We start from the raw sequence: 13,779 nt of genomic DNA, 5'->3' as shown, positions 1-13,779 counted from the left end.
CTTATTTCTGGACAAAATTTAATAGAGAGTATATCTGAATATAAGTTATTTTCTGAACAAAAATCCAAGTTATTTGATAAAAAAAACCCTGAGAAGTCTTTATTTCGAATGACTTGATATACATGTACATGTACTTACAGTTCGTAATTGAGTCTGTTAAAAATATGTGATTATAAGGTATATATGCATCACCATAAAGTGTATTAAGACAGTGTTTGACATACACGTACAAATGTACATGTGTTTGTTCATTTAAATTTTTTTAAATTTAATTTTGATGAAACAAAATATTTGATTGGTCAAGCTTTTTTTGTTCATTTTGAAATATACACAATTTTCTGCTTAACTGTGATATTACACTTCATGTACATGTACATTGTTTGCAAAAAATTATTGTAATGTTTTTATTGTGTAATATATTAGAAATTACATGTATTAAACTTAGGAGTCATGGAGCTTATGAAAGGTTAAGTGTCCATTATTTTTGGATGTTATTCTGTTTCCAAAACAATGAATACATCAAACCCTTTATTTATGGAAACTGATTTCAACCTGTTGTCAATTGAGCAGGGTTCGACACTAACAGTAGTCCAGTAGTACTGTGCCTAACTAATTTGAGAGAGGACTCCCTTGAGATTTTAATTTGTAGCTATATGTGTACTTAAATTTATTCTTTAAATTTGATTGGTCCTAAGGACTGGACCACATAATTATTTTGAGGACTACCTAATTTATCTATCGAATAGTCCTGTGGGCTACCTAGTTAGAAAAGTTTATGTCAAACCCTGATCCACACATTGTGTGTAACTTTTGGATTCTTTCCAAATTTCAAATCATAGGATTGTTATATTTTGTATCAAGATTTAATTCTTTTTAATTTATTGTAATTTAAAATGATATGACAAAGAGATAATTATTGTTGGTGTACAATGGACATCAGCCAAGCTTGTGGTCTGGCTTGCAGTAAACTTTAAAGGGACAATGGTTTATCTTCAACAGTCATCAAGGTCAAAATTGAAAAAAAAATGTTTGTTTGCCATTTTCTTACTCGTCAAACACCTTCTGACTGAAAGTTTTCATTGATGATCTTTTATTTTCTCTTAATGCTGGAGTTTTTATAGTACTTTTTCTTCTTAAAGCTGATAGGTGTTACAACATAAACAACAAAAATGATTGTAAATTGATCCTGTCTGTCATTGCACCCATTCTTTTGGTTTCTTTGTAATAAATATGGAATCTCTCAACCAATTTTTATATGCACGTCAAAGACGGGACATATTATGGTATACCATTGTCCGTTTGTCATCTACACTTTAGTGAATTGTTCATATCTATTGACGTAAGCTCCCTTTCGATTTTTATAAATTTCAGATTTTTCGTTTTCGTGTTATGAATTTTTATACATAAAAAAAGGGAGTTTTCGTACAATTACTCAAAAAAACTTTCTCTAATTTTTATGAAACTTTGGTGAATTATACATATCCCTTCAGATTTGTATAAATATCAAATTTTAAGTTTCCGTGTTATGAAGTTTTACTCTTTAAAAAGGGCCGGAAACGGCCAAGGAAATTTCATTTCTTTGAAAAATTGTTTAAAACAGACCATTTGTTATGATGATCGACTAATAAATATAAAAGGTACTTGGTAACCTTGTCAGAAAAGTGTGTTTTAAACAAGATAGAAATGTATGGGTCAAGACAACAAACTTAGTTAAATTTGAGGTAGCCTTGATAGTGTCAAATTTTGTGTGCATTTTTTTTGGGGGGGAAGGGTATTCACAGTATTTCTAGTAACTCTGACTCCACTAAAAACTGGGAGCATGGACCAGGTGCATTGGTAGGGCAAGTGTCCTCTGCTTTTCTAGAAACACCCGCCCAGTTGCTCATAAAATGTCAAGTCAAGGGTAGACAAAAGAGGAAATGCAAACTATGGCACATTGAACAAATCAGTTTTCATGGTACAGATGGTAACAATTAACAAGCTCATGATGACAACCATAAAACTTCTATAGTGATGACTTCAATCTTGTAGCATCATAACCCTGTTACAGAAGCCTAATTTAAGAAGTCTAGCATGATACAAAAAGTCTGTGTAGCAAGCTTTGGCTTAACATATGAGTTGCGATATTAAAACTCCATACGCAGGTGCTGAAGGGATGTTGCCGCAGATGAAAGGAAAGTTGACAATTCTGAATGAAAAGTCGTCATGTTTTTCGTAAAGTTTGATCAATAGTTTTCTTTAACATCAATATCAAAGTGAAGGTCAAGATACGAGGCTGATTTCACAGTGTCTGTAGTCTCATTAATCTCAAGTTCTTTTGGGGTAGATGATCGGAATTCCGGAAACTAGGATTGTTTAACAATAATACGTCATTTATATAGCGGACACTGAGATTAAAGGATCTAGCTAAACAATGTTCTTTCTTTTGGATCTTATCAGCTATTAAGTCAGCCTCATAAGAGTGAAGGAATAGGCCAGCAAGTAGAGAAGCACAATTTGTTCCCATTGGAATGCAGACTGTTTGTTGAAAAACGTGTCCACCACACTGGACAAATATGTTGTCTGGAAGATGATATGGAATTATTTTTTACTAAGTATGAGGAATCTTTACCAAGAACTATATATTTATATCTTGGTGTACCATCTTTTTTGGAGAAACAATGATGTATTATGCTTTTGAGTCAGAATTTTAACTGAGTATGGGGAATAGAAGTATAAAGTTTTGAAACAGATTTCATCGTTCTTCTTTAATATTTATGGTGATATCCCATGGTAGAATTTCTCAGCGCTGGATTTGGCTTTCTTTCTAATCGTTGGAGTAGGAGTACATTTTCTGTATTTATGAATATTGTTCTTCCTATGTGCATACAGAAATTTACAATATTACTTCGCTATTTTATCGCCCAATCCTTTAATATATTGATACACATATTTTACCCCCAGTCTATGCAACTACATGTACCTTGTTCGTCCATTAGTGTTACTTTTCGTAACAGATTTTTTTATCTTCTATTAGAAGGAATCCTTAAATATTTGTTATATTGCTTTTGCATGATGACTTGTAGGTTTTCTTATCTTTTCTGGTTCCTTTGTCATCTACTTCCTGTTTACCGATCTTAGATATTTATTAAATTGCTTTTGTATGATGCTTTGTACAGTGTCTCCTCATTTCAGGTTCTTTGCTCATCTACTTCCTGTTTACTGATCGACTGCTTGTCTTACTTTCCCAAGTTGAGTGGGGGTATTCTTAGCATGACTTAGCGTGCTACTTCATGTTTTTTTTTCAGTTTTTCTTTAACAATCAAATTCATCACTCAATAAGGGCCAATGTGAAACTATACTTGCTTTAAAGTGATGGCATGCCCTTTTACCAACTTTGGCAATGCTTTCAGCATGAAATTTATTATGAGCCCAGCAAAACAATGTAAATTAATGCTGAAAAAGGACTTTTACATTTTTGCTACACTGGTCCTTAATTTCATACTGTAAACTGACAATCATTAGTCAATGTTTAAAATTAATCATATTCATAAAATGAGAAACAAGTCTTCTCTTACTAGTATAAAAAAAATATTTTAATTAAAATTTAAAATTTAAAAATTTAAAATGCATATTTTACTGTAATTTTGAAATGATAGGTAAAGGTGAAATTTAATCAGATTTTGTTTTCATAAATAATCCATTTAATATGGAATTGTTTGTCCAACATTCAAAGAATGTCAACAAAATTCTCTGCCTTTTGATACCTTATTTTCCAAATGTTGGCATAAGTTGATTGAACCCCCCCTTCCCCACTAAACACACCATTGTATGTGCTGTATCTAGGTCAGTGAATGAAGATATCATCCATTAGAAACATGAATCAATTAATTAATAAGCAGGTTCATAATCTAAACAGGTGTGACACAAAAATGTAAGATTGAACTGTTTATCTATTAATATAATTTGTAATTGAATATGCCTGATCATAATGAGAAAATAGTGTATTGATTTAGTTTGGTATTGACATAATTATCTGAAAATGACCTAGATATTGTTTTTTTAAGTGACATTAGTTTAAGTTAATTGTTATTATGAATATTTTAAGCCTTGGCCATTGGCACGTTTGATTTCATGGTTTGTTTATATTGTTAGATTCTAGTATTTCGTAAGTAGGACATCGGCAGATGGGTATTAAAATCAATTTAATGAAGAGGGTAGACCTAGGATAAGGGACACAACTCTTACAAATCATTAGAACATTTGTATTCAGCATTTTATATATCAATTTCGTGTAAGCATCAAAGTAATTTGGACTGATTTCATTCCATTTCAAATGAAAGCTTAATAGGCTTTGGTGAAATTGAATAGGATACAAACATATCACAGACTTCAAGAGTTATATCCCTTACCCTAGGTCTACCTCCTTATGATAAAGCTGATAATAAGTAAGGTTCAGAACTTAGATTTGTCCTGTAATCCTATATAAAATACATGTAGATGTTGATTTTGATACTAATGTACATGAACAATGTTTCATACAAGTACATGTAGATGTTCTATTTAACCCTGATTAATCTGGAAATCTGTATGAACCACACACTTTCTGAAGTCTCTTTATACATTGTACATGTACATGCACATATACACTTATCAGTATGAATGGATATCTGATCTGTATAAACTAAACTTCTGCTAAAACATGGCAGTAAAATTTAGGTCTTGTTCAAACAGGTGTTTTTTTGTATATTTACATTAAAAAAGTCTCTTGTGATGATTCTCATTTCGTCTTGATGAATTAAATCAACAATCAATCATCACTCGTCAATTTGTTCACACTTCATGATGACTGTTATAATGAACTAAAGTTTCTTGACTGAGCCTAAAGAATTTGATTTTATGACTATTGGTAGTATTAATGTGATAATCAACTGCTTCCTAGTAAGATTTTTTTTTACAAGGGAAAAAAAACCTTCGCTAGCCAAGGGTTATTGTCCTAGGACCTTAACCCTTTACTATTGAAGATTGGGAAAAAATGCTATACCAGTAAAAGAACAAAATGTCTTAGGAAAATTTCTGTAACTCAAAGTAACATATGTATTGAGTTACCAATGCCACAAGTTCCTATGTTAATCAAACTAGATGTATACCATATGCATTTATATCTTTCTTTTTTCTTTGTTGTTGTCAGAATTTACATACTTTGTTTCTATTATTTGTGTTATGACCATTTACTGTAAATGTATTAGAACAAATAAAAAATATTGAAATATTGTATTTAAGTTTCGGAACCTTCTTCAATTTATATAAATTTATTGAAATTAAAAAAAGACAAATGTCAGTCTATGGTTCCACAAAATTTGAAAAATTGTGCCTTTCTGAGAAAATTTTACTCAGTTGAATTATTAAATTCAAAGAATATGATTTGAGTTCTCATGGAAGTTTGGAATACTCTGTGACAAAGATATTTTCAAAGTTCTGTTACATCAAAACTATTTAGGCTACAACTCATATCATTTTACCACCACACATATAAGTTAGACAAACCCTTTAAATCAACATTTTTTATGTACTTTTCAGAGATCTCCCTCAGTATGGACATAAACAGTGGCAGTCATACTTTGGCAGAACATTTGATGTATATACAAAACTCTGGAAATTTCAGCAGCAACACAGGTACTGTAGACACATTTTTATACCCGGTCATGCTAAGTGGCAAGGTATTATGGGAGTTGTGTGTCCGTTTGTTCATCCCTCTGTCCATCCCCTAACAGTGTCCAGATCTTTTACAACTCGACAAAAGATCTTTTAGTTACTCTAATCAAACTCAATGGAACAACCTACCAACAACAGTAAGAAATTCCAAAAACTGCCAAATTTTTAAAAACAGATTAAGATGTTATTTACTCAGCAAACAGAGTTGATGTTTTTGTGTGACTGTATGTTAGTGTGTATTTTAAAAAAAATGTATTATTGAATTTTTGTATTTGTTTACTTATGAGGGCCTCAGGGTAGATTAGTGTATTTACTAACTGTGTTACCCTCTTCAAATAAAGTATTATTATTATTATTATTATTATTATTATCTTTTTCAAAGTTGAATCTGAAAATGATCTGTATTTTATGATATTCAATAACTATATATTGAGTATCATAAAGAATTTTGTGGATTAAAAAAAAAATAATGCAAAGCCTAAAAAATGGTTTTGTTCTTTTGTTCTTCGTCTGTATAATAACTACCTTTAAGGTTTTTGTTCATAATTCAGTCAGTAGCCAAAAGTAAAACAGGTAATTAGGAAAATTACCATTAGACGAAGACCACTTTGTATGTCCCTGGTATCTTTGAAAACAAAATAAACACACACACAATAAGATTGCTTTATTGAACATTTAGAGTTAAGTTGGACTCTGCTCTTACAAGAACATGCATAAAAAATCTCTCTGAAACCACATCCTCTAACTACAGAAAACTGTAACAAAAAGAAATATTTCCACCACCCAACAATTTCTTACTTGTACAAGAAAGTTGATATTGGTCATAAATATATATTCATTTAATATTGTTTAATTATACATGTACATGTGATTTAATGATAGAATTTTTATTTTTTATTTTATGAAACAACAAAGGTATTTGGGATATGCTGTATTTTTTTTTATTATTTTTTTTTTAATAATTTTCCATCTTTGAAAATGGGTACAATTGTACATGTATGTAAACCTTTAATGAAGAATGTTGTAGTGTGTTAGAACATTAGAAAAGATAAAAGAATGGAATGTTTTGGAAGCAAAGTCTAACACACCTCTGATAAATATACATGTATACAATTAAGGCTAAAATATATAAATTGTATGTTTCCTGTTTCATCTTCAACACATTAGTAAGGGTAGGTAGGTAAAGCATTTGATTTTACAAAAACATTTTTTCTAAATACAACTTATATGCTTTGGAGGTAGGCTCAGGAAACTGGAAACACACAATTAATTCAGTCTAACCTTATTGTTGAAAAATCTTCAATAAGATGTTTTAAATAAGAGGTAGTGTAATATATTATTCCCTGAGGGAGATTGGATATGCTGACTGGAGTTATCTTCCTCACTGACTTGAGTTATATTTATCTCCATTTCAGACAAGTTTTAGATACTAAGTATGGTCTAAAGAGATGGCAGATTGGTGAAGTAGCATCAAAGATTGGGCAGCTATATTATCATTATTAGTAAGTATTTTTTTTAGAAATGTAAAAGTTTAGTTTGTCTTCTTTAAAGAATGTGTTGGTTGACCTTACACTGGACATCTGGATCATGAGCATTCAGCATATAGTCCACACTACTTGGTATGTGAATAAAACTTGGTGGAACTTGTTTTAATTCAATAGTTGGTGAATTTATTGTATGAAAAGTCTCTGAAAACATTTTTATAAATAATTTTTCAGTTAGTTTTAGTGATGAAATCTCAGGATGTCACTGTGAATTTAGAACCAGCTAATACCATGAATGCATCATAGACATAATAAAATGCATTGAAGTACAAATTCAGTATAAAATTTCACAAATATACTCTAAGGACACCAATTTTTTAACAAACTTCTAAAAAATAGTATCAGTTTGAACATTCTCATTACGGGCTGAGTGGTCATATTCCAAGATATTGCGGGCCAAGATGTGTTGACCCCTGTCTCCCCTTATACAGTTTTTCAAATTTACTTCCAAGAGTTCAAGGTCCCGAACTTCAAGTTTTTAATCGATGGTCCACTTGTGGAAAACAGTAAGTTCTCAATAAACTGGTAAAAACAAGGGTTGAAGGTCAAGGACTTAGGTAAATAAAATTTCAAAGATCCTAGGACAGATGTTAAGGGTACTGGACCTCGGACCACCACTAATTTGAACCTTTGCACAACATTGTATGTCGGGGAAACAAATTCATTTTAGCTTGTCAGTCAGTTCATTTGTCAGTCACTCTATTTCTCATTGCAAGTCCTCTAAAACTACTCAACTGCATCTCATGGAACTAGGTAGGTATGAATGTAGAGCTCTAGGATACCATATGTACATGTAGTTTGGTGTACCATATTACCATAAAATTTTGATCCTCTAATTTTTGTGATACATGTAGATATGTAGTTTTGAACTATTACGCTCCCGAAGGGAGCGTTTATGGTTGTATTATCAACTTGGTTCTGTATACTTATGGCAAGAAAAAGCATCAATATCCAGTTTGTACCTGCATTTTCAGTAGCTGAAAAACAGCATAATGGCAGCTTCATTTGCGTATACTTGTGTATGTGCGATTGAGCGCCAAACCAGTCTCGGAAAATATTTGCTAGTTAATATCTGAGATAGGGTTGGCCTTATAGTCTACAATATGGCTCCAAGATGTTTACAAAAATTGCGTCATCAATATTACCCTTAATTCTCGGGTTATAAAAATTGTGAAACGGAAACGAACAATAACGAAACGAAAGTAATCGATAAAAGATAAAATTGAAACGAAACAATTCGATAAAATGAATCAAATCGTAATCAAAACATAATTAAACTATACTAAATGAAACAGAATGCAGTGAAACTAAATACAATAAATGAAATCTTTTAAGACGTTTCACAAATTTTAAGAATCATATTGTTAACCAATGCCGGACAATTTAACCCAAAGACATTTCGGACCATGAAAACCAATAATTCTTTATGAATGCCGGACATTTTGGCCAATAGTCATATCAGACCATGAAAACCAATAATTCTTTATGAATGCCGGACATTTTGGCCAATAGTCATATCAGACCATGACAATTAGTATAATGCTGTAGGGCAAATATATATCATTACAAAATTTACCATACCTGAAGGTATAACATATCAAATAAGAGCTGACAAAAAATTTGTTTTTATTAACGTTTCTTTGGGAGCCTTAAAAGGTTTCACCTTCATCATATTATTCAAAATATACACAGGCAACTGAGGTTGTGAATCTAACCAATAGATTCTCATGAAACTTGGTAGGTAGTAAGGTCACCAAATGTGGTTGTACAGATCACAAAACAGTTTATCCTTTAATTTTTGTGGAAGTTATGCCCTTTTGAACATTAAGATTTCCCAAATTATACATAAGAGACAGCTTGTCATTGTGATTTCTTTTGAACAGTTCAGCTGAATCCTGTTGCATTGATACCTTATTTAACTGTGCATATTGCCTTTTAATTACTAATTTGAATATCTGATTAAAAATTTTCCAGTAAAATTTCTGCTGCCTTCAGTGTATAAGGGCACATACTAAACACTTCCCTACAGAACATGTAAAAATATATACATTGTGAAAAATTTGTTGAAGACTGTTACATGTATCACAATTACATGTATTAATACCCTCTATTCTAGTATCAGGATTTTTTCTTAATATCACAATGTTTTACTGTTGCATTCTGGTCAAATTGGACTACTCAGGGATGATTTTTTTCCGCTTTTTAGTAGAATTTGTATTTCAAAGCCGGATTTTACCGTTGTTTTTTTAATGTATAATTACTTCCAATTTTGCCAATATCCACTTTGTTTGTAGACTTTGTAAAATCATTCCTGACTACTAGTCAATCACAGTAATAAAGGCGTGCATTCAATGATTCAGAATAGGTCAAGCACCCTTAATTATTAATGTAATACAATGAAACCTGTCTAAACTGAACCGGTTTTTGGACTGCAATTTTGGTCCATTTAGACAGGTATACAGTTCATCCAGGCTCAAAATATATTTGGGTTGAAGCAATAGGACTTCAAAACGTGTCTGGTTTAGACAGATTTTTGGTTTAGAAGTGTTTCACTGTACATTTACCTGGGTCCTATTTAATTGACACTTAGTTAAAAAAAATGATTTTCCTTAATTGGTTCATTGATTCAAGACTTGAAAATGTCCAGGACCTTTCAGTCTTGAAGGTGAAACCAGACATTTCTGTAGTCTTTTCATATCAAACAAGTGTATTTTGAACCATCTTTCTAAACCAGACTGATTCTTAAGTCCAGAAGGATTCGGGAATAGGTAGGTTTAAAAATACAATGAACTTAACATTCCATTCCAAGTAGTATTTTGGTGATTTAGGATATTTGTCACACTCAGTTTGGTTCACCCAGGTTCAAAATGTGTGAAAATTTGCATTTAGAATCTTCAGAACATGACATTTATTGACAGATTTCACTGTACATGTACAAAAAAAGGAATTAACAAACCACAATACACTTGTAGTACAAAGGAAATGCCCCCAGAACATATTCTGTACAACTGCACTTGAAACTGTTGGATTTTATAATCATATGTATTTCATTCATGCTAACTTCTGAAGAAATCCATTTCAAGTATTTATTTGTCTGTGCTTGCTCTAAATATAGCATTGCTGCTAATAACAAGAAAACAAAATCTGGAAATCCCACGGATATTGATGTGGGAGAGTTGAAGGCAGTTCGTTAACATAGTGTAAAGAACATTTGTTAATAACTTAAAGGAAAGGGGGTGGATTTGATGGGAATTCATAAAAATGGCTTAGTATTTACAGTGTTTCATTGGAGGTTGTCAAGGATGGGCTTTGAAAAATTGAATTAAAAAGTTCCCTGATTGGATGAATGTATTTATAATCTTTTGTAGCAGAAGGCTTTTGTTTTTTTTTTTTTTTGGTTTTGTTTTTTTTTTTGCATGACAGGACATGTGAACTTTTAATGAAGTATTGTGCAACTTGGGATTAAGAATTTTAAAAGGTAGTGGTATGTTGCCTTCAATAAATAATTAAATTTATTCTATCATGTACTTTTGCATGATGGACAAGTTTTTTAATTGATTGGTTGATTCTTTTTAAGTGTTGATTTCAGGAGGATAAAAGACAGCCACCTACGTGTGTACATATGCACAACATGCATATAGTTTGTATGCAGAGTGAATGGCCTTTAATGAGCTATTATTCACTCACCTGGCCTAAAGGGCCATGTGAGCTATCACCATCATTTGGCGTCTTATCATCGTTTACTAATGTTCAAAACTCTTCTCCTCTGACACTACTTGACAAATTTGAACCACACTTGGTTTGATTGTTCCTTAGTTTGTTCTGGATAAAATTGAAGTGGGAATTTCGTTGTTGAAAAACATGGCTGCTGTTACTACAAATAGAAGATAGGGGTTAGACAGAAGTTTTTCACATATATTTCCAAAACTGTAATGTATAGCCAAATTCTGACATGGGGTAAAATGATAAGCATGATGAGATCTATCTCATTTTAGTCTGTTAAGCCATGGTATAGCCCTTATTTGATGTTTCTTTACTGTTTTAATTATAAAACCACCGGCAAACAAAGTTCAGAGGGGTATTTGATTTCACCCTTTCTGTCTGTCCGCAACTAGTCTGTAAGCAGTTTGCAGCATTTTTATGAAACTTTATTGGATGGAATACGAACCACATGGAGATGTGCATACTGTCAAGAATTTAAGTTTGGACAAAATTGTAGAAATGGACGGTTGATTTCAGTAAAACTTTGTTTGATGCCTTGTCTGCAACTCATCCTCAACAACTTGCAAGATTATTATGAAACTAGATGGAGTGTTAAATAACCATATTTAGATCTACATATTGTCAGGAATTCATGTTTAAGCAAAAATTGTAGTAATGACAGCTGCTGAACTTTGCATATTAGGCGTTTTTCAGCAGAACCCGGACTGATACATTGTCCTCAACTCTTAGTGTATGACTTGCAGGATATGACACTTAATGGAGTGTTAAATTACCATATTGATATGTGCATATTTTCAGGATTTAATGCTTGGACAAAAATTGTAGAAATTATGCTTTTGGACTTAAGTGTTTTTCAGCAAATCTTGATTTTATATGTATTGCCCACTACTTCTCCTGGATGAATTGCAGGATTTTGTAATTAAACTCAGTGGAGTGTTAGATTAATATAGTGTGGTGTGCATATTGTCAAGAATTTGTGTTTACGGTAAATTTGCAGTCATATTCTGTTATTGTGTTGTCAACAACAACAAAAAATAGTACTGATTTTTGTTTGGAGTTGGGTGTTTTAGAATGGCAGCAAAATTGTGTGTTAAAAGTGCTTTGTCTATCCCCCATAAAATTTTGTTTAATATGAATTGTGTATCCACACTGGTCCCCAACAGGATCAACAGGGTTTAAGGGATATTAGTCCAGTTAAGGAGAATGTCTAGTTTCTTTCAAAAAATCTCCTGTGATACTACCAGACCAATGGAACCAAACTTGGTATAAATGTTCCATAGGGTTTTCTTCATATGGGTCATTCTCAAACTATGTGCAATTCCTGGGTTGGTGTTTTGAAAAAAAAAATTTTGCAAAAACGAATGGTTCTAGAGGTTTTTTTGGACTGCGGATTCCAAATATTCATCGTCCAAAATATTTCCACAGTAAGTAGTGTACAAATCGTCAAAAGTTAAGATGTGTGTTTAAATTCATCAGCAAATGTCTTTGGTATAATACAGATTGTTTTAGTCATTATAAGAAAGAAATAAGTCATATAGACCATTTTTAAACATTAGACAGTTTGCAATGTAATATAAAAATTAAAAAAAAACTATATCTAAGCTTCATGATTTTTGCTAATGGTCTTTTTCATACCCAGGTGTGAAATGTGGCTGAATTCGATCACGTAAAATCTCCAGAATTAAATGCCTTATTTCAAAATATTCTTTGAATTTCTGTTATGGCACCATAATGTAAGTGTGAAGCATTAATACAGTAACAAACATTTTAAAAAGAAATGTTTCATCATGCAATTATTGAACTTTTTAGGGGGTGTTATACTGTGGGCAAATTTGTTATACCAAGGACAATTTTCAAGAATATTGACCGCCTATCAAACACTGTAGAAACTCCTGACATTCCAATTGAATATCAATCAATTTAGATAGGGAAAGCAAAAACCCAAACACACACTGAATTCCAAATTTCATCTAGAAAAGAAAATACATCATTAATACATAAATGTCCATCGGATAACATAATAAATGTCTTTTGTGTAACAAATGTCGTCTTTGGTGTAACATAAATATTGCAAAACCCTTTTCAGTTAAAAGGAATCCTGTAAATAGTCTAGATAGAATTTTAATTCATAACTGAGAAGTTAATTGATCAAAATATTAGTTGTTTTTTTCAAGATAAGCTATACCACAAATAAAATGAATCATAAATGCATAAATGTCCATGGAATAACAAAATAATTGTTTTTGATGTAACACATTCTGTCTTCCGTGTAACAAACATTTCGTAGAACCATTTTCCTTCGAAAGTATCCCTGAGGTAGTGTTAGGAATATCTGATTCTTAAAAAAGAAATGTGTAAATTGATAAAGATATAGTTACTTTGAAAAATATAAACTTACTGATATACAAAATGGATTATTACTGCGTAAATGTCCGTGGACAAACAAAATAATTGTCTTACATATAACACAAACTAAAATAATATACAATTACTGTGATAGCTTTAGTTTTTCAATTTGTTTGGTGTTATCTATTATAAGGTCTTGTTTCTTTGTACATTTCATTTTCCATCTCTAAATATAATAATTTATAGAAAGTCTTTCTTCATATGTATTAAGTTCTTTGAGTAACGTTTTCTTGTTACACCAAGGACCGTTACACCCTCGACAAACATGAGAAAATTTCCATTCCATATTTAAATAACTGCATCCTTCATAAAAAAAATCACTTGTCATCAATTGCTATCACTTATTGTGATATTTCAGTAATAAGGATTAATTAATTTACTTTTTTATTGACTGTGTATCAATGTTATACCA

At 31.5% G+C, this 13,779-nt stretch overlaps 1 protein-coding gene across 2 annotated transcripts in view; it reads left to right on the top strand.

Moving 5' to 3' along the window:
* Positions 1-13,779, top strand: part of LOC148612745 (protein SCAI-like) — a 37,249-nt gene that overhangs the window by 4,949 nt on the left and 18,521 nt on the right. For both annotated transcript variants that reach the window (XM_088594446.1, XM_088594445.1), the window contains exons 2-3: positions 5,560-5,655; positions 7,110-7,196. In XM_088594446.1, coding sequence (XP_088450572.1) covers positions 5,560-5,655; positions 7,110-7,196 — 183 coding nt within the window. The remainder of the gene's footprint in view (positions 1-5,559; positions 5,656-7,109; positions 7,197-13,779) is intronic.

Source organism: Perna viridis, chromosome 7 (assembly GCF_037379345.1).
Source record: "Perna viridis isolate PV_CMFRI_1.1 ecotype Kerala chromosome 7, ASM3737934v1, whole genome shotgun sequence".
NCBI classification, from domain to species: Eukaryota; Metazoa; Mollusca; class Bivalvia; order Mytilida; family Mytilidae; genus Perna; species Perna viridis.
Note: the sequence above shows the minus strand (reverse complement) of the source record. Positions and strands in the feature narration are given on the sequence as shown.